Here is a 19,973-nt window from a genome sequence, read left to right on the forward strand (position 1 = left end):
GATTCGAAGGCTGGTAAATGGAATATGAGAAGAGATTCTAAGCAGTGATGGCCCAGAAGCAAGTCTGATTGACCCTTTTTTTAGATGAAACTAAAATCAGAAGAGGCTTTCCCACATGGAAAGGCAGTAGGCAGACATCCTTGGACTCGGGCAACTATGGACTGAAAGTATTACCTCTTCACCTGTACTGACCATGTGCGGACATCTACTTTCTCAAACGCCGTAAACAACACGGCCTACTACTTACACAGCACCCACTTCGCAGTAAATGTAAGTGAAGCGAGTGGTCATTTGAAGTGTGTGGCAGGGTGCACGCAGGCCGCGTGTAGACACCTCCTTATTCTGCACAGGGGTTTTCTGCAAATACATGGGTTGTGGCGTGTGCAGGGGGTCCTAGCATCAAGTCCCACAGACACAGAGGGAATGCCCACACCTACCTTGATACTGCAAGGGTCCGAGATAAGAGTCTTGTGATCTACAACTTCCACAACAGCTTCTGGAATAACTGCTCTCTTCATGCAGGACATGTTGAAGCCATAGACGTCATCCCAGAAGGCGATTCTATCAGCGTGCTTGCTCACGTCACTCAGGGCCACTAGGCTGATGGTGCAAATGTCAGGGTAGACTGGAATGAAGAAAATGCCCTTTATGTAGCATCTTCTCTTCACCGAGAGGATGATTTTAAATGGCTAAATATAAGTATCAAACCTATCTACATGGACTTCTAGCAAGGAGAGATCAATGAAGACAGACAGAGGGAAATAAGTTCCCCAAGTGCCTAGAATCATGATGGTAAAATTTGCATCCCAATAGTAGACTCCTATTAAAATTACTAAAACAACCTTGAAATAAACACATTAATATTAAAACTTAAAATATGACAACTTAAAATCATTATTTCATATATTCCTCTAAAGTACACATAAAGAAACAAACTATCTGGAAGTATGTAGCACCATGGAGTGCGGGGGAGGGGAAAATCACACTGGAGTTTTATGGGAGGGGACCAGCTCATACTACACTGTCTTATTTAATATAAACTGATTGTTAAGTATGTGCCAGTATAAACAAAAGACTATGGATACACATTTCTACCCTTAAGAAACTTGCGTTTATCTATTTATTTTGAAAAAGCATCTCATGTAGCCTAGGCTGGCCTCAAAAGAGAAAGCACAAGGCATTGTGGACCACCCAGAAAAGTCAGCAAATTCAGATGAGGCTGCAGCAGGGGAAGCAGGCTACCATGTAAGCATGGAAACCAGTTCAACAGCGGGGAGAGAGGGTACTCCAGTAAAGTGACAGTGGACATCAGTCACCACTAAGGGGTGGCACCTGCATTCTAACTAGACAGGCACAAGGCTCTCCGTAAGCTACTGCTGTGAACTAGACTTTATTTTAAGAATGACTGAGAACATTTTACCTAGGGTAGCACTATGATTGGATTTCAGTTTTAGAACATCCACTGGAAGCGCCATGTAAAGGATGAATGGGAGGAAAACCGACGAGTTAGGAGAATGTAATGAGTCAAGTGGTGGAAACCAGGCCGCTGGCTACAGCATGAAGAGGAAATGGATCTGAAAGGTCAGTCTGGGAGGTGGGATGCAGGGGTGCCGGCGGGGAGGAGGCGGGATGGGGTACAGTGCTTGGCTTTAGCAGCTGAGCAGGCTGCCAGAGGGCATCAATACGGGCATATCCACGAGGAATGCGTGCGCCCCTTCTGGCACCGATGAAAACGTCAATAAGGAGATGAAGCGTAGGATGTGGAGTTATCTGGGCCTAAGGAACAAACCTGAAGACTATGGGCGTGCAAACAGAGACAGACACACAGCAGAAACCTACGAGACGTCACCAGCACCAGAATTAATGCCACAGAAGCAGCAGCAAAAGGGGCTGAGAGGAGACCAGAGAAGAAAGAGAACCAAGAGGGCACTGGAGGGGTGCTGGGGACCCGTTTAGAAGAACTAAGGAAGTGCTGTGGGATAGTGAAGGTTATTATGAAGGTTATTATGACAAAAGAGCACACAAATGATCTCTTCCGGCTAACATGGCACTTAACTTCTCCTCTGAGTAGCTCAAGCATCAACTTTCAGAGAATCCATGAATTAAAAAAAAGGTTAAGTTACATGTTCCCATACCAGATGACAACAGTAAAATAACCACAGAAACAGCCCACAGTCACCAGCCAACCTTCAGACTGGGAGACGGCCTCCACCTCACCCTCAGGAAGTAACTGGACTGCTCAAAGCTCTCATCTCCAGACTGGGAGACGGCCTCCACCTCACCCTCAGGAACTAACTGGACTGCTCAAAGCTCTCATCTTCAGACTGAGGGATGGCCCTCCACCTCACCTCAGGAACTAACTGGACTGCTCAAAGCTCTCATCTTCAGACTGAGGGATGGCCCTCCACCTCACCTCAGGAACTAACTGGACTGCTCAAAGCTCTCATCTTCAGACTGGGAGACGGCCTCCACCTCACCCTCAGGAACTAACTGGACTGCTCAAAGCTCTAAGCACAGGGTTGAGCGCTCAGGGCCATGCTCCCCTCCTCCATTAGCATGCCCAGCTCTCTGGCTGGCTCCATTTTGAGGACTGTCAATTTGTTACCAGGATGCTGACTAACAACAGGCCCACTTGCGGCAGCGCAGCGGCAACACTGGGAACTTCAGAGGCCTCTCATACCCTTCACGAGATCTGTGCCACAGCTGCAGCTTTCTGTACTATGGCCTGAGGAACACCATGAGGCCCAGTCAGGGCAGCAGACATTTGTTTGCAAAGTTGCCACTTTAGGTTTTGGAAGTCATCTGTTTTTTGTTGAAATTACCACTTTCCGTGGTTATTGTGAGAGCAGAACGGCTCTGTTCAATGAAGCCTTATCCACAAGACAGGCCGTGGGTCAGACCCTGAGACCCTGTCAGAGGAAAGAGGGAAGACAGAGAAGGGGAGACTTCCCAGGGTGGTTGACCACCACTACTGTTAGGAGTGCCACTGCTCCTGCGGTTCATGGGAACTAAACACACTGCAGCATTGTCCATGGCCAGGACAGTCACGTGACTCAATACAGCCCACGGGCAGTTCAGAGCGTGATCAGAAGTCCTCACCGAGTTTGTTTCCAATGCCGCCACAGCTCACGCTTCCTTCCGGTCTGCTGCCTGGGTTTGCACACTCACGGGCTGTAACACTACTGCCCCAGCACGCTCACCCACCAGCTGCAGCTGCACTTGGCTGCAGTGCCAGAGCTACAGAGAGGGCAGGAGTGTGGCTTGTCACACTGACAAAGCCACCGGAACTTTTACCAAAAGCCGCTGGTCTGCCACCCCCTCAAGCTGTGTGGTGTGCTAGGGACACCACGGAGAGTAAAGATGATCCCTTCATAAGGAAACCTGTCTGCAAGCCAGGTTAGAGAAGAAAAACAAATCAAGACAGGGTGTTTTTCTTTTTCAAGTTTTCAAGCTAATTATATTACAAAGGTACAGAAATCCTGGTTTTTATTTTTAAACTCAGAAAGACATGAATATTCATAAAGACTTGTAATCAGTGCTAGGGGTCAATTGGGTTCAGCATCCACCTTGGCACAGCTGCCTAAATCTTGGGCCACCTGCCAGAACTCCGCTAACCCTTTACCTTCAGAGTCTCAGACATTCGTCACTTGATTTTTTTTTTTGTCAGATAAAAGCTATAATTGAATAATTATGCCTGCTTGTAGGTGAAATCGGCCAAGTGCTGATTGGACAAAGCAGCCAGTTACCAGACCATTTATAAATCCATGGCTTTGACATCTGTGTCCTTCTCGATTCACTGCCCAGAATTCATCTGTCACTGGGACAGCTCATGAGGTGAGCAGACCAAGATGGGAACTCCTTCATCCCTAGGGAATGCTCCACAAACTTCTGGGCCCTAAAGGCAGAGGCTGAAGAGTACTGAGAATACAACTCCCTCCCATAAGACACCAGCACACAGAAGTCAAAGCACTGCAAACACTCACCAAACTATAGAGCAGGAGTAATTTGGAAACCAAATATTCATCTGGAAACTAGACCTATTCCTCCATATTACCTAATAAATAGTGATCAGCCCCGTTAAAGCAGACTTAATTTGGAGACGGAAAAAGTTTTGAAAAACACGTACTGAAAGAAGGTAAGCAACGTTATCAGGGTATGTCTACAAAGAAAAAGCACCTACAGAAACAGAAACAGCACAGGAAACTTTGAGCCCCAGGAGCCATGGCTTCTGTGTGATGTCATCTATGCACAAGTAAGACTTACTTACTGAAAGAAGGTGCCATGTTCAAACCCATTTCACCACTGTTTACGGCACAAGCCAATGTTGCTCTTGCTTCCAGCAAGAACACAGGAGACTTAATACATAATGAAAACCCACTTTATACCAGGCACCTCGTCTAGACTTTTGAGATGACTGTCTATAGCTGGGCTCTGATCTGCACGTCACAGAGAAGGAGACTGAAGATGAGGAAGTAAGTAACAATAAGAAAAGCAGTCTTCGCTAGCTAAGAGGACAACCAGGCAGCTGACATGCAAGTCTTGAGGTCTGCCTACAGACACCATGGACTTCCCATTGCACGCCAGCTCACTGCCTTGCTCTTCAAGCAAGAGCTCCGACCCTCTACAGCAAATGAGCACTTGTTAGAAGGACAAGGAGAAAGAGAAGTACATTTTAACTATTACTAAAACTAAGCGAGCAAAGCAGAAATGTGTGGGCTCGCTCACTTTGCTGAGTGACTGGTAACAGGGCAGAAACAGAGGTGAAAGGCCACCACCCAGCAGCTGGGAGAACAGGTCGCATCAAGGGTAACTCTGGTATGCACAGACCAGAGGCAGGGCAGGGAGTGCTGGCTGGGTCCCTATGCCGTTTGCTGCTCCCCAGGAGCTACATGGCAGAAGCTAGCTTTCTTCAGCCTGCAGGAGGCCAGGTTGGCAGGGGAGGGAGACTCTGGTAAAGGGGTACAGGGACAGTGTCATCTCCTGGGCACCTACACAGTGTAATGTATCAGCCATGAGTCCGGCCAAGCAGCAGTTTCTGGCTATATCACTTCCCAGTTTTCGTACTTCATAGCATTCCTGCCCTTTAATAAATCCTTTTCCCATTGACTGGGGTAGATTTCTGTTCCTCCCAACAAGTCCTCTCATCACACTGGCTATAAAGGGAAGGAGTACTGAAAATAAACTTTGCCTCTGGACTGTGTTCAAAGGCCTCTTCCATGAGCATCTATATTTTAAGGAAACACCCCTCACGACTGTGTTGGTCCCTTGTAAGGTGAACAGAAGCAGTGGGCTAGAACAGGCTGCTAGCCCTCCTACCTGGAAGTAGATAAAAACCTGAAAGAGCCCAAAATGCATCTGGGTTCTCAGCATGCGGAAGGAGAGCTGCTTTCACAGTAATGACAAGTTGCAAAGACAATTCCTTCCTGATAGAGGAAGACTAGTAGCTTCTCAACTTTCTTCTGCTAAAAATGATTTTAGGAACTCTTGCTGATTCTGAGCAACTTCCCAAAGTGAGCTACTTCTCCATGCTATTAGCAGATATAATCTCTTCCGCCCCTGAGCATGTCAGCTTTGATTTCTCGGTGCTGGCTGCCTTCCACACTGGAGCTGACTGGCTTTGCCCTGTGGTAATTAGCAGACACTTTAAGGAGGATCTTTGAAAGCTGGTACATATCTCATTCTTCGAGCTCTGATTACTTATTTAGTCATTTGTATTTGAAAGGACATTCCATTTCTTGTTTTTATCAAAGGGTTATTACAGATATGAGAAGGAAGCATAGGTCAAGAATGGTATTATTAAAATTCTTTGCAAATGACTAGATTGTTTTACACAGGAAATTCTTTTAGAAATAACCACCAGGCTCAGCAAAACCACAGAACATAAGCTTAATAAAACAAGTAAGTCTATACCACAGGTAGGCAACTGAAAAATAACAGAGAGCTTTGTATCTGCAAGGGTAGCATTGCAAACACACGGGCTCACAGACTGAGGGGTTCCATGCAGAGGCCGCTTATTTTCTAACTGTCCTATTCATCAGATGCCATCTTAATTCTCAGCCTTTTTAAAGCAATGAGGTTAAAGGAGAGACCCTGTCTCAAAAAGATGCCTACACTGAGTCTGACCTTCGTGTTCTCACTTCCTCATGCCCTCCCCCTCTTCACCCCACCACTTCCTTTCTCTCTCTGTCTGGGTGTGAGAAAGCTGGCATGATCTTGACGTGAATCATAACTCAATGAAAACAATGAAACTTCTACAAGTGTGACCTCAAGTAGGGTGTCCTCCACGAGGCATGCACACAACAGGACGGAGGCAGCACCTTTCAGTTGTCCTCATCCTTCTCTGTGAGCTGTCACTCAACTCTCTTTGCAGTGTTCCTGTGCCTTTGCTAGCTACTTACTGGAAGGATCCACCGGGAAGTAAGAAGTTACACTTATGGTAAGAGCTGGTTGGATTCCCCATTTTAGTCCTTGTGACTTTGCTTTAGTATAGATAGTCCATTACATGGGAATTTACACACGCAGTCAACTTCATAAAGCAGTCACAGCTTCCAAATTTCAGTTCTTAAAAACGCCTCCCTCAAGTCTAATGTGTTTGCATTCTATCTGATTCACTGGTAGATTACAATGATCAATTTTCTGTCTGGATTAAGCTGTTTGAGGAAGGGTTGTCTGAAGATTTTATTATGCTGCCCAGGCTGGTCTTGAGCTTCTGAGTCTAAGTATTCTTCATGACTCAGCCTCCCACTTGCTGGAACTACAAGTTTGTACCACTGAGCCCAACTGAACCTTACTTCATTTGATCCTTTTTTTCCATTTAAGGCAAGGGCTTATGTTGCCAGGGCTTGCCTCTAACTCAGTGGATAACTCAGGCAAGGTCTTGAACTCCTGCTTCCATCTCCCAAGTAGTAGGTGTAAGCCACCACACTTGGCTTTGTTTTATTTTAAAATAAAACTATATTTTAAGTTGCTATTAAAAATAATTTCCTGCATTGTAAGAGGTGTTGGTTACATCTGTGGCTATAACCAGATTTTCCATTTTCTTCAACTTGCCCCCTCACAGAAAGCGAATATGTCTGATTTTTATTACCCAGACTTCAGGATGCACTTTCTATATGGCAGGGTTCTTCCTCCTGTCCCTGCCACCTCAGGGGCTTGCTACTTTGCTGGTTTCTTGCCATTCCTGTTTACTTTTCCACATAATTTTCATAATCAGCTTAAACAAACCTCTTAGCGGGGACAGCAGTAAAAACTTAGAAAAAATATCAGAAAAGGGGAAAGTACACACAATTCTCATCTACAATTTTAACAACTGTTAGTAGTTTTGGATTTCACCAAATTTTGGTAAGTTTGGGTGAAGTGACATCTTCTAGCATTAATTCTCTTTATCTAAGAATATAGTGCTTCTTTACATTGACTTAAATCTTCTTCATGGAGAGAGGAGGAGACAGATGAACTTACATTCACATCATGGACCCATTATGGTCACGTGGGCCCACAATACCTACACCCCATTCCATAATGTAATCATTCTTTCTAAAATTTTCACATTACATAAAGTAAAACTGCACAATACACATTAGCATCTGACGGCAATACTTGTTCATTTGATGCTGCTCATATTTTATTTCTTTTTCCTCCTAATTATATTAACAAACAGCATTCCACAGCACTGCCCAGGCAGCTATATGCTGATTCTTCTGACTGCACCCCCAGATGATTCTAATGTTAATCAGTTCTATAAAAATATGGACTGAGCTAGAATCATTAACCTCCCTTTTATCCGTCCAGCTGCCACCGTCCCATGGCTGTGGAGGCCTAATGAATCTCACTGAGCACTCGATTTAAATGCATTAGCTGCTGTCAGTTCTTCAGTGAGATCAATGAACCCCACTGGGGAGGTAAGGTGCAGGAGGAGGTGGGGGTTCCCTAGAACCCCACAACAAGAGTCAGAGGTTTTAAATGCATTTTAATAGGGAAACAAGGCTTAGTGAAAAGAACATGATTATTGATTAGGTCAAGCAGATATGAGTTTAGAAACCAGAATAGCAAAAGAAATGCAGGTCTAGCCTCCTAATGATGTCATCTTCCTGGACATCTTTTGATACCGTTCCCCAAACCTCAAAGGGCTGTGGTGAAGATTTTATATAACATAAGCAAGGGTGACGGTGATGACCACTAGAGAATCATCGAGTGATATTATTCCCTTCAGTCACTAAGAAGATCACAGTAATCACAGACATGAGATGGTCTCAGGGTAAAACATGTAAACAAGGTTCACAAGCAGAGATCAGAACTACGGTAAAGAGGATGTATGACGAGTACACCCTGAGAAAGAGAGACACAGAATACTACTAGAGCTGCACTGTCTGGAGGACCCGCCCTCGCTCTCCGGTTTGGACTGACTACTTCCCACTGGACTGTAACTGCCTGCACAGGGTGCTGCGGGCAGAAGGCCCGAACAAGAACATAATCCCTGTTCTTGAGGACACCAGGCACCCAAGCACAAGACAGGGAAGTGTGCATCCCCCTGAGGATGCAACCGGAACACTACTTTGCCACAGACATGGAAAAAAGAATCTGCTTCTACTAGACGTACAGACGGGAGGTGATTAAAACCTTTCTAGACACCTGAAACAATGACAGATTGGAGGAGCTTGTGAGTTAGTGAAGTAAGGGAAATGTGCTATTAAAACCAATCGTCTCCAGCCTAGTATGAAACATGCTATTGGTCTTTGGCTAAGATTGAGAGTGGAAAACAGGAACTAAATGACACAAGGATTAAAAAAGAAAAGATGCTTCTGGTACATTTTAATTTGAAAATTAAAAGCTTCCCGCACCTAGTCCTTACGTTTCTATTAAACAAACAAAAAACCTTCTAGTAAAAGATGTCCTAACAAACCATGGCTTTGGGGTCCCCTTATCTTAAGTAACCAAAGCTCTTTCCGATGGGAACATCTTTCATCTCCACCAAAACTCTAAGCCATGCACAGTATGACTGAAATGCAAAGGTTGCACCAAACTGAAATCAGATTAAAACTCAAAGGTCTTACTTACCTGATCCTCCTTTTGTCAAGTATTTGCTCTTTGCATAAAGGACAGAATCCAACATTGACTCAAAAAGAAGAAAATAGCCCTGTAGGAAGGAAAAGATGAGTATCAGGAATGGGCACCACAGGAGACGCAGTAGAGCAGCAGATGGCTCTGTCCACACGTACTGTCTTCTCTGTCATGCAACTCTGCCAGTCACCGGATGTACAGTAAGTTCTATACAGCAGCACTGCAAGGTCAGGCCTGGTGTAGAGGACCCATTAGGCTTTCCATACAGTACAAGTACAGACCTGCAATTCCACTGTTCAGTCTACTGTTTCTTCCCCAATGAAGGAAAACTTCAGGCAGAAACTTTTTATCAGCCTTGTAGCTCCCTGAAATGTTGCAAGATTAATTGGGAGTGGTCCTGATAAATTTTGTCTCCTGTGGGGACTTGTCACACTGGACACTCGCAGGGTGGAAACACTACTGGTATCCACTGGGCAGAGCCATGAGATGTTACCACACATCCTGCCATGCACACGATAGACCACCACCTGACCAGCGGGACTGAGGCAGAGAGCACAGGCATGAAGTGCTACCACCCAATGCATTCAGTGTCTAAAGAGCTTTCTTTGGTGTGCACATAGACACCACTAACTGGATTCAATGGGTCATTAAAAGGGGAGGGAGAGGATGACTATTGCATCTATGTATTGCCAAGATTTTTTTTAAAAAATCAAGAAGCAGGAGGAATGAATAGAATGTGCCCTGTGAATTCATCAGTTCACAGGGCACACTCGCACACTAGAAGTCCTTGACAGAGTAGGGCCGCTGTCCATACTCTGAGCAAGTGTCATGCTTTTCCACTAGAATTTGCCTGCTACTTGCCATGCAACAGCATCTTCAAGAAAGTGATGTATAAAATTTAGCTCAAGGAGCAGGACCAGAGTGTAACCAGATTTCAGGGAATGGTGGTAAACCCTTCCCAGGGAAAGGGTGATGGAGTACACAGGAAAAGGAGACACAGTTGGGGTCTTAAACACTCCACACTCTATTAGCATACTACACAGTATACACTGTGCAGAAAGCCACACCCACTGCCGCTACTCTTCCCTCCAGGGCCACACCCTTGGCATGAGGGACAGTGTGGACCACACCCTCCCATCAGGCCTCTAACTGAACCTGTTTCTCATCTGCTCCTTTGTTGTGCACGCATTGGTTCCTGGTGGGATAAACGCGGTGTTATGAACTACATGAATTAACAGAACATAAAAGGCAGTAAACCAAGAATCATCCTCATAAGCAAGTGACACAGGGTGAACTCACTGGAAACATAGGTCTGATGACTGTCTCTGCCTTGGGTCAATGTCCTCCTGACAAACTAAGTCACTGGTAAGAAAATGTCCAAGATCTCCTGCACGAATCCCCGTCATTGTGGCCCCTGACTGGGGCACATCAACTCATCCCACCCACCAATTCCCAGAGACCTAGGGGCAGCCCCAAACCATCCAGCAACGCATCTGCTATCAGAGCTTTGGGGGAGGGGCCAGGGACAGCGCCATATCATCCAGCATTACATCACCCACCACTGGAGCCCTGGCCCCGCCATGTCTGGGAGAGGAAGATCAACCACCTAAGCCACAGGCCTCGCCTACGCCAACTGAATCACAGGCCCCACCTGCATCCACTGGAGGAAGAGATGGGAAGAGGACAGTATAAGAACACATTCAACAACATAAATAGTAACATGACACCACTAGGGACGAGGGGGTCTACATCAGTGAGACCTGAACATTCCAATGCAGATGAAGCAGAAGAAGAAGACCTTAAAAATAACGTTATGAAGATGATGAAGGCCCTCAAGGAGGAAATGAGAAACTCCCTTAAAGAAATGCAAGAAAAGACAAGCAATAAATGGAAGAAATGGAGGGAATGACATACTAAAAAAATGCAAGAAATCAATAAATCTCTTAAGGAAAGCAAAGAAAGAAAAAAACAACAAACAGGTGAAGGAAACAATTCAAACAGTTCAACCCTGAAAACTGAAAAGCTGGGTAAATGATCAGAAGACAGATGCAATCATAACGGAATACAAGAGTTGGAAGACAGAATCTTGGGTGTTGAAGATACACTGGAGATTCATCATCCAAAGAAAATGTTAAGTCCAACAAATCCTTAGCACAAAATATCCAGGAAATATGGGACACTGTGAAAAGACAAACCTAAGCATAACATGTATAGAAAAAGGTGAAGAAGTCTAGCTCAAAGGCACAGAAAACATAATCAATAAAATCATAAAGAAAAACTTTCCCAACATAAAGAAGGACATGTCAATGAAAGTACAAGAAGCTTATAGAACACCAAATAGACTGGACCAAAAATAAGTCCCCTCACCACATAATAATCAAAACATCAAACATATAGAATAAAGAAAGAATATTAAAAGCTGCAAGAGAAAATGGCCAAGTAACATATAAAGGTAGACCTATCAGAATTACACCTGACTTATCAATGGATACTCTGAAAGCCAGAAAGTCCTGGGTAGTGTAAGAAACCAGAGATGCCAGCCCAGACTACTATACCCAGCAAAGCTTTCAATCTCTATAGATGGAGAAAACAAGATATTCCACGACAAAGCCAGATTTAAACAATACATATTCACAAATCCAGCCCTAAAGAAAGTACTGTAAGGAAAACTCCAACCCAAAGAAGTTAGCTACACTGACAAAAACACTGGCAATACATAATCCCACATTACCAAAAGCCAAAAAAGGGAAACACACACAATACGACTACCAACAACAAATCCAAAACAAACAAAAATCAACAATCATTGGTCATTAGTATCCCTCAATATCAATGGCCTTAACTAGCCTATAAAAAGACACAGGCTAACAGAATGGATACAAAGACAGAATTCATCCTTCTGCTGCATACAAGAAACACACCTCAACTTCAAAGACAGACACTACCTCAGAGTAAAGGGTTGGGAAAAGATTTTCCAATCAAATAGACCTAAGAAACAAACTGGTGTGGCTATCCTAATACCTAACAAATTAGATTCCAAACTAGAAATAAAAGAGATGAGGATCATTCCATATTTGTCATGGTAAAAACCCATCAGGATGAAGCCTCAATTCTGAACATCTATGCCCCAGTTACAAAGACACACACTAGTAAGAGAAACATTACTAAACTTAAACCACGCATAAAACCCCACACACTTAGAATGGGAGTCTCAATTCTGAACATCTATGCCCCAGTTACAAAGACACACACTAGTAAGAGAAACATTACTAAACTTAAATCACGCATAAAACCCCACACACTTAGAATGGGAGTCTCAATTCTGAACATCTATGCCCCAGTTACAAAGACACACACTAGTAAAAGAAACATTACTAAACTTAAATCACGCATAAAACCCCACACACTTAGAATGGGAGACTTAAAGACCACACTCTCACCATTGGACAGGACTACCAGAAAGAAACTTAACAAAGAAATAAAGGAACTAACAGAAGTTGTAACTCAATTGGGGTTAACAGACATCTATAGAACATTCCATCCAAACACAAAAGAATATACGTTCTTCTTAGCACCATACGGAACCTTCTCTAATATCGACCACATATTCATTAACAAAACAAACATCACCAAAAACCCGGAATAACCTCCTCTATCTTATCGGATCACCATGGTTGCAAGTTAGATTTCAACAACAGCACAAACTGCAGAAGGCCTACAAACTCATGGAATTAGAACAGTGCTCAATTGTTATCACCCCTGGGTCAAGAAAGAAATAAAGAAATTCAAGACTTCCTAGAATTCAATGAGAATGAAGACACAACATACCCAAACCTATGGGACACTCTGAAAGCAGTGATAAGAGGAAAGTTCACAGCACTAAGTGCTCACATGAAGAAAGACACTGGACAAAGTGACACTAGAGACTAAACAGCACAACTGAAAGCTCTAGAACAAAAGGAAGCAAACTCACCCCAGAGGAGTGGACACCAGGAAATAATCAAATTGAGGGCTGAAATCAATAAAGTAGAAACTAGGAAAACAATACAAAGAACCAAAACAAAGACTTGGTTCTTGGAGAAAATTAACAAGATAGACAAACCTAACCAAAAGGCAAAGAGAGCACATGCAAATTAACAAAATCAGAAATGAAAAGGGGGACATAACAACGGACACTGAGGAAATCCAGAGAATCATCAGGGCATACTTTGAAACCTGTACACAAAATTCGAAAATTTAAAGGAAATGAATTTTCTGGATAAATATTACTTACCAAAATTAAATCAAGAACAGATAAGCAATTTAAATAGACCTATAACCCCCTAATGAAATCGAAGCAGTCATCGAAAGCCTCCCAACGAAAAAAAAAAAAAAAAAAAAGCCCAGGTCCAGATGGTTTCAGAGCAGAATTCTACCAGAAATTCAAAGAACAGCTAAAACCAATTCTCCTCAAAGTGTCTCACACAATAGAAGCAGAAGGGTCATTGCCAAACTCTTTTTATGAGGCTACAACTGCCTTGGTACCCAAGCCATACAAAGATACAACTAAGAAAGATAACTATAGACCAATATCCCTCATGGACTTTGATGCAAAAATACTCAATAAAATACTGGCAAATAGAATCCAAAACACATCAAAAAAATCATCCACCATGATCAAGTAGGCTTCATCCCAGGGATGCAGGGATGATTCAACATACGAAAATCCATCAGTGTAATGCATCATATAAACAAGCTGAAAAACAAAAATCACATGATCATCTCACTAGATACTGAAAAAGCCTTTGACAAAATCCAACATCCCTTCATAATAAAAGTCTTGGAGAGATCAGGGATAACAGGAACATATCTAAACATAATAAAAGCTATATACAGCAAACCAACAGCCAACATCAAACTAAATGGAGAGAAATTCAACACGATTCTTCTAAAATCAGAAACAAGACAAAGCTGTCCACTCTCTCCGTATCTCTTCAATATTGTACTTGAAGTTCTTGCTAGAGCAGTCAGACAACAAAAGGAGATCAAGGGGATACAAATTGGAAAGGAAGAACCAAACTTTCACAATTTGCAGTAGATATGAGAGTTTACATAAGTGACCTGAAAAACTCCACCAGGGAACTCCTACAGCAAAGTGGTAGGATACAAGATTAACTGAAAAGAAAAAAAAAAATCAGTAGCCCTACTATATACAGATGATAAATGGGCTGAGAAAGAAATCAGAGAAACATCACCCTTTACAATAGTCACAAACAACATAAAATATCTTGGAGTAACGCTAACCAAACAAGTGAAAGACCTGTATAACAAGAACTTTGAGTCTTTAAAGAAAGAAATTAAAGAAAATACCAGAAAATGGAAAGATCTCCCATGCTCCTGAATAGGTAAAAATGGCAATCTTGCCAAAAGAAATCTAGAGATTCAATGCAATCTCCATCAATATCCCAGCACAATTCTTCACAGACCTTGAAAGAACAATACTCAACTTTATATAGAAAAACAAAAGACCCAGGATAGCCAAAACCACTCTGTTAATATGCCCTGTGTGTTCAAGGAACAGGGGAGGTGAGGAAATCCACCAATAAAAACTTACCAGTTCATATAGTTCTACACACACAAATAATAACTCTGCCAAGGGATAGAAAGATCACCAGAAGTTGGGCATGGGTGGCAAGTGCCTTTAATCCCAACACTCGGGAGGTAGAGGCAAGTGTGTATCTCAGTTCAAGGCTAGTCTGGTCTACAGATCAGGTTCCAGGATAGCCAGGCCTACACAGAGAAACAATGTATTGCAAAACAAAAATAATTTTAAAAAATTAAAAAAGGAAGGAAGGAAGGAAGGAAGGAAGGAAGGAAGGAAGGAAGGAAGGAAGGAAGGAAGGAAGGGCTGCAGGGGGATCCAATGCCCTCTTATGGCACCAGTCACTCATGTAGTACACAGACATATGGCTGGAAAGAATGCCCCATGTGAACAGTGCCTTGAGGAACATAGAGGCTCCAGGAAAAAGGGCAGAGGGCCTTTTACCTCAAGTGCATTTTGTTGCCTGTATTGTTCTCAGATGTGATTTCATGCCTCTTGTGACAAACATTGACATTCAATTTGTAAGATTGGTTATTGTTGAATGTCAAACCAAATCTATAGAACCCAATCCAGTTACTACACCTGAATCTGAATATGGCCTTCTGTCTTTCTTTTGTGCTTTCCCCGATATAATCTATAGGATGTACCAGACAATGGTGTTTAAATTGGTTTGTCCTGAGAAAGATCTGGGAAGGGCTGCTCTGCTAATAGTTAGCATTTGCTTACTGATGTTTATTTACATGTGTTTTCTGAACTCAAACAACCTTCCTTGGATCATTGCTTTCTCTGTTACATTTGTGTATAAAGTACACTGAAGCTGAAGTAAGACTGTCTACAGTGTTAGACCGTAGTCCACCCCATTCTCTCAGGTCCTCAGACCCCAGGTTCAGTGGACAAGATCTACACAGGTCAACAAAAGTCGACACATACATTCAGGCAAAACATTCATACAAAAATAACTCTTGACCACCTGGCTGTGGGTAACACTACCCACAATTGGCTAGGTCCTCCCAAATCAATCATCAAATAAGAAAATATCTCATAGGCTTGCCCACAGGCCAATCTGGTAGGGTCATTTCTCAATTTGGGTGACATCTTTTAAAAGGACTCTTAATTTATGTCAAGTTGACATAAAACTAGCTAATACCCTCAATACATTTTTCTTGAATTATTCATTTAATCAAACTAAACAAGAAAATATAAAACCTCTCAAAATGTCTTTACAACTAAGAAATACAGTTTTAAACGCAATAAGTATTATTTGCTCAAATTATCCAAATCAGTTACAATTTCAACTCTAAGAATCTAACAAGGGATGTAATTATGCATGCACAAACACCTTCTACAGCTGCTGGATTTCTGCTCCCCAGTTTCCCCCCAGTTGTTCCTGGCCAGAGTTCCGAAAGCAAATTAGAATTCCATCAGTTCACATGCAGGACAAGGCATAGCCTCTGGCACACATGGAGACTAACATGTCTGATACAGACTCAGTGTCATGGGCTTTGATCAGGGCAGCACTGATAGGAAAGAGACAGCTACAGTAAGTCAATTCTTCCGATTTCCACCTCCTTTCCCTCTCTTCATGGCTCTCTCTGATCAGGGTTCCCATTCTAAGGCAAGATTCTGTCCCCATCTAAGCTTCTATTACATCAAAGTCCTTGGTAAACCTTAAGTTAAAGAATAGGGGAGTTGGCTGGGTACGGTGGAATGCACCTTTAATTCCAGCACTCAGGGGGATCTCTGTGGGTTTGAGGCCATCCTGGTCTACACAGTGAGCTCCAGGACAGCCAGGAATACGTACAGACACCACCATCACAAAAAAACAAACAAACAAAAACCAGAGGAGCCAGCCAGTTAATGGGAAGCATCCCCTCAAACAAGGAATCATACACGTCACAGATAGGAGCTTTGTCATACTACCAAAGACTCCGAGCTTGACAAGTTCACTGGTAATGGTTATCCTGCTATTCAGGTATTTGCTCAATTGTTAATCCACTGAATTGACTTTTCCAGTATCACCATGCATGCTCTCTTCTTTGTTGTTCATCCACATCTATTTCCTTGACTATTTAGTCTCAGCCAATCACAAATGGTCCTATAATGTAAGCTCCCAGAAGTTCAAGCGCATGGTCCACACTGTATGGAGCAGGAGGTTCTGAGTGAGCAACAGCATGTAACACATGTGTAACCACTCTGACAACAGGAAGGAAACCTGCTTTTAAAAAGGTACAAAATAAAATTACTTTCCTAAAGTGAATTTCTTTTTTTTAATGAAAACTGCTGAGTACTAAGGGTGGTGCTGACTGTGCTTTATGGAGAATATGTCATTTAATTATCTCACAGAACACATTTGTCACTACCATCATCTGATGAAGAAACCAGGGCTTGGAAATCGTAACAGCTTAAGATCTAAAAAAACCCAGTCACACAAACTGAATGAACTACAGCAGAGTGTGAACATGCTCTGATGACAGAAGCCATGTCTAATTTCTATTTGATTTGCTTGACAGGAAGATTACGTATTTGTACTGAGATGACATGGGTACTGCAAGACTCAGGAATTCTGACATGAAAAACTTCCCTCAGAACACGTTAAATGGGATCAGAAATTTAAACAGTGAATCAGAATACTTAAGAGTGACAATGTCTTAGTGAGCAACTGAAACATCAGTGTGAAGACTATGTGACATGTAGATTGTAAGTAGAGAGAAAAAAATTGACACTGAGAAAAAATTAAAGCTCCTCATTAAAAGTGAGTGGGTACTAACCGGGGCTCATAGAGACAGAACCTACAATCAGGAAGTCTGTGTGGGTCTGAGCTAGGTCCTCTGTATATACATTATGATTGTGTAGCTCAGTGCTCTTGTCGGACTCCTAACAGTGGGAATGGAAGTTTCTCTGACTCTTTTGCCTGCTTTTGGAGCCTTTTCCCTCCTACTAGGATGCCTCACACAGCCTTAATATAAGGGTTTGTGCCTAGTCTTACTGTAATTGTTTAGCTGTGTTGAGCTGATATCCCTGACAGGCCTACCCTTTTGAAGGCAAATGGAGGAGTGACTCTGGGAAGAGGAGAGGAGGACTGGGATGGAGGAGGGAGAGGAAACTGAAGCTGGGATGTAATGTATGAGAGAAGAATTTAAAGTGATTGGGTGAAGATGGTGTATGAACTGTTAACAGCCACTGCCCTTCCTCTTAACCTTACAGTTTGCAACTTCACTCTCCTAAAGGCTTCCAATGAGACTAAGCAGCCATTAACTTCCTGGAATCTGCCCTTGGTTCTGAACCAAGTCATTTATTACTGATACCAGAAAGCTCTGCTCTTAACGCCCCAATCATCTGTGTGCAATTCACAGCACAATTTCACAGGCTGCTGCCTCATCTGTAGGGCACCATCTGGAAGGATTATACCTGATATTGCCTCCTATGACGCTCATGGGGCATTCTTCTGTCAAGACTGGCACTTACTTTATAAAACTGAATGCTGCATTTGTCCTTCAAAACCTAAGGGCCCCAAAAGAACACGAACACACGGATGCAGACTTGCATTCATAAGAGCAGGCCCCTGCTCCTAACACGCTCAGATCTTCCCGGTGCAGGTTCACTGTTGATTAAGTAAAGACGGATGCTTTCAATACCAGTCTCTTCTCTAATTTCAAATGAACAAATGACTAAAACACCCTTGGGCAAAAACTAAGTTACAAGACAGTCAAAAATAAGTTACCCTGTAGAAAGACTGCTGACAGTCATCTGAAATAATTCAGATGGGGGAAAAAAGATGGCTTGCACCCAATAACAAGACTACAAGATCTAACCCATAACACAGCTACCGGACCTGACCCACAACATACCCACAGGATCTAACATGTCTATCAAGATTTCTGGATGAGCACATTCAACATTATGGTCAGAATCATCAAACTGCCTTGCACAGAGCCCATGAGTGGATTCAAGACCAAGTGTAAGAGGGAAAGGAATACAGTTTAAGAAAAATATTTTCACCTTCTTAGGGGAAAGGAACAAGGACTTTGACGTCAAAACTCAGACCTCATCAAAAGGCACAGAAAGAGACACAGGGCACACTTACTCAAACAGTAGGAATGTTTTCTAGTGCAGCCACTATGGAAATCAGTACAGAGGGCCTCCAAAACCTAAACCATATCCACAATATGGCCCAGTTATGCCACTCTGGGAAAACACCAAAAGGATTTTGAACATAAACGCTGACAGATCATAACCTGGAATATCTTATGTATTTGCTATTATAAGAAATCCACTTAAATACAGAAACACAGGCTAAAGGGAAGGGCAGGGGGTGTGGTCAGAGGTTAAGGACTTGCCTGCTATGCACAAGACCCTGGGAGAAGGAAAGAAGAAAGTGACTGAGTGTAGATGGTATATGAACTGTTAACAGCTACTGTCTTTCCTCTTAACCTTCCAGTTTGCTGAACTTCATTCTACTAAACTGCCCCAAGAACAAACGCAAAATCAAACGGGAAACGGCAGGAATATACATAAGTACTGAGGAAGTCCAGTAATCTAAGTGCCCGTGAGCGTGAGTGTGGGGTAGAACACACAGTTGCCTGCACTTCATTCTGCCACACATAGGATGCTAACGAATGAGCATGCTGTGGGGTGCAGATGCACATTTCAAGAGGGGAATCACAGACTCTGGTGGAAGATGGGGATGGGTCCTGAGTAACAGGGCAAAGAAAAAGGATAATTTTTTTTTAGCATTTTTATATTATCATGTAGTCAAAAGACGGTAAGATTGCATATGTGTAAAATAAACATTTGTCAAAGGAGCTACTGTTTCCTAGTACGTCATCTGATTACTGCCTTCTGTGTGAGGGAGAAAGAACAGGAACATCAAGCAGGCATCTAGTGTGAGCTGGCCACTGTCTTACAACACCAGAGTCTTCCAGCCAACCCCTAACCACACAGAGCCTACTCTAGTGCCATGAATTTCTGGAGAGCAAGAGCCTCCTCCTCAATTTGCTCTTCTGGGAAATGTTAAAGTTTAAAACTCTTTCTTCCACTAGATGGCACTCTGACCTGATCAGTACAGACCCCTCCCCTTGCATTGTGGCAGTGTTTTAGGAAATTTTAAAAAAGGAACAGCATCACTGGAGGAATCATAATCATAAGCAAGTAGTCACACTTAGGAGAACAACTAAAGTATTAGCTCACACCTTTAGTAAAGACATCATACTAAAGAGACACAGCAGAGTGTGCTACGATCCCAATGTGTCTCCCCAAATTCATGTATTAAAACTGAACCAACAATGTAATGGTATAAAGTAAAATAAGAAAGGCAAACATATATTCTCTCAGAAGC

The 19,973-nt window shown here is 42.8% G+C and overlaps 1 protein-coding gene across 1 annotated transcript in view; it reads right to left on the bottom strand.

Annotated features, from left to right (window-relative positions):
- The window catches only part of Prmt3 (protein arginine methyltransferase 3), a 72,435-nt gene that overhangs the window by 24,611 nt on the left and 27,851 nt on the right, over positions 1–19,973 (bottom strand). The window contains exons 11-12 of the mRNA XM_005083216.4: positions 9,055–9,133; positions 438–625 (exon numbers count right to left, since the gene is read on the bottom strand). Of these exons, the coding sequence (XP_005083273.1) occupies positions 438–625; positions 9,055–9,133 (267 nt within the window). The remainder of the gene's footprint in view (positions 1–437; positions 626–9,054; positions 9,134–19,973) is intronic.

The sequence above is a fragment of the Mesocricetus auratus genome, unplaced genomic scaffold (genome assembly GCF_017639785.1).
Source record: "Mesocricetus auratus isolate SY011 unplaced genomic scaffold, BCM_Maur_2.0 Super-Scaffold_100030, whole genome shotgun sequence".
In the NCBI taxonomy this organism is placed as follows: domain Eukaryota; kingdom Metazoa; phylum Chordata; class Mammalia; order Rodentia; family Cricetidae; genus Mesocricetus; species Mesocricetus auratus.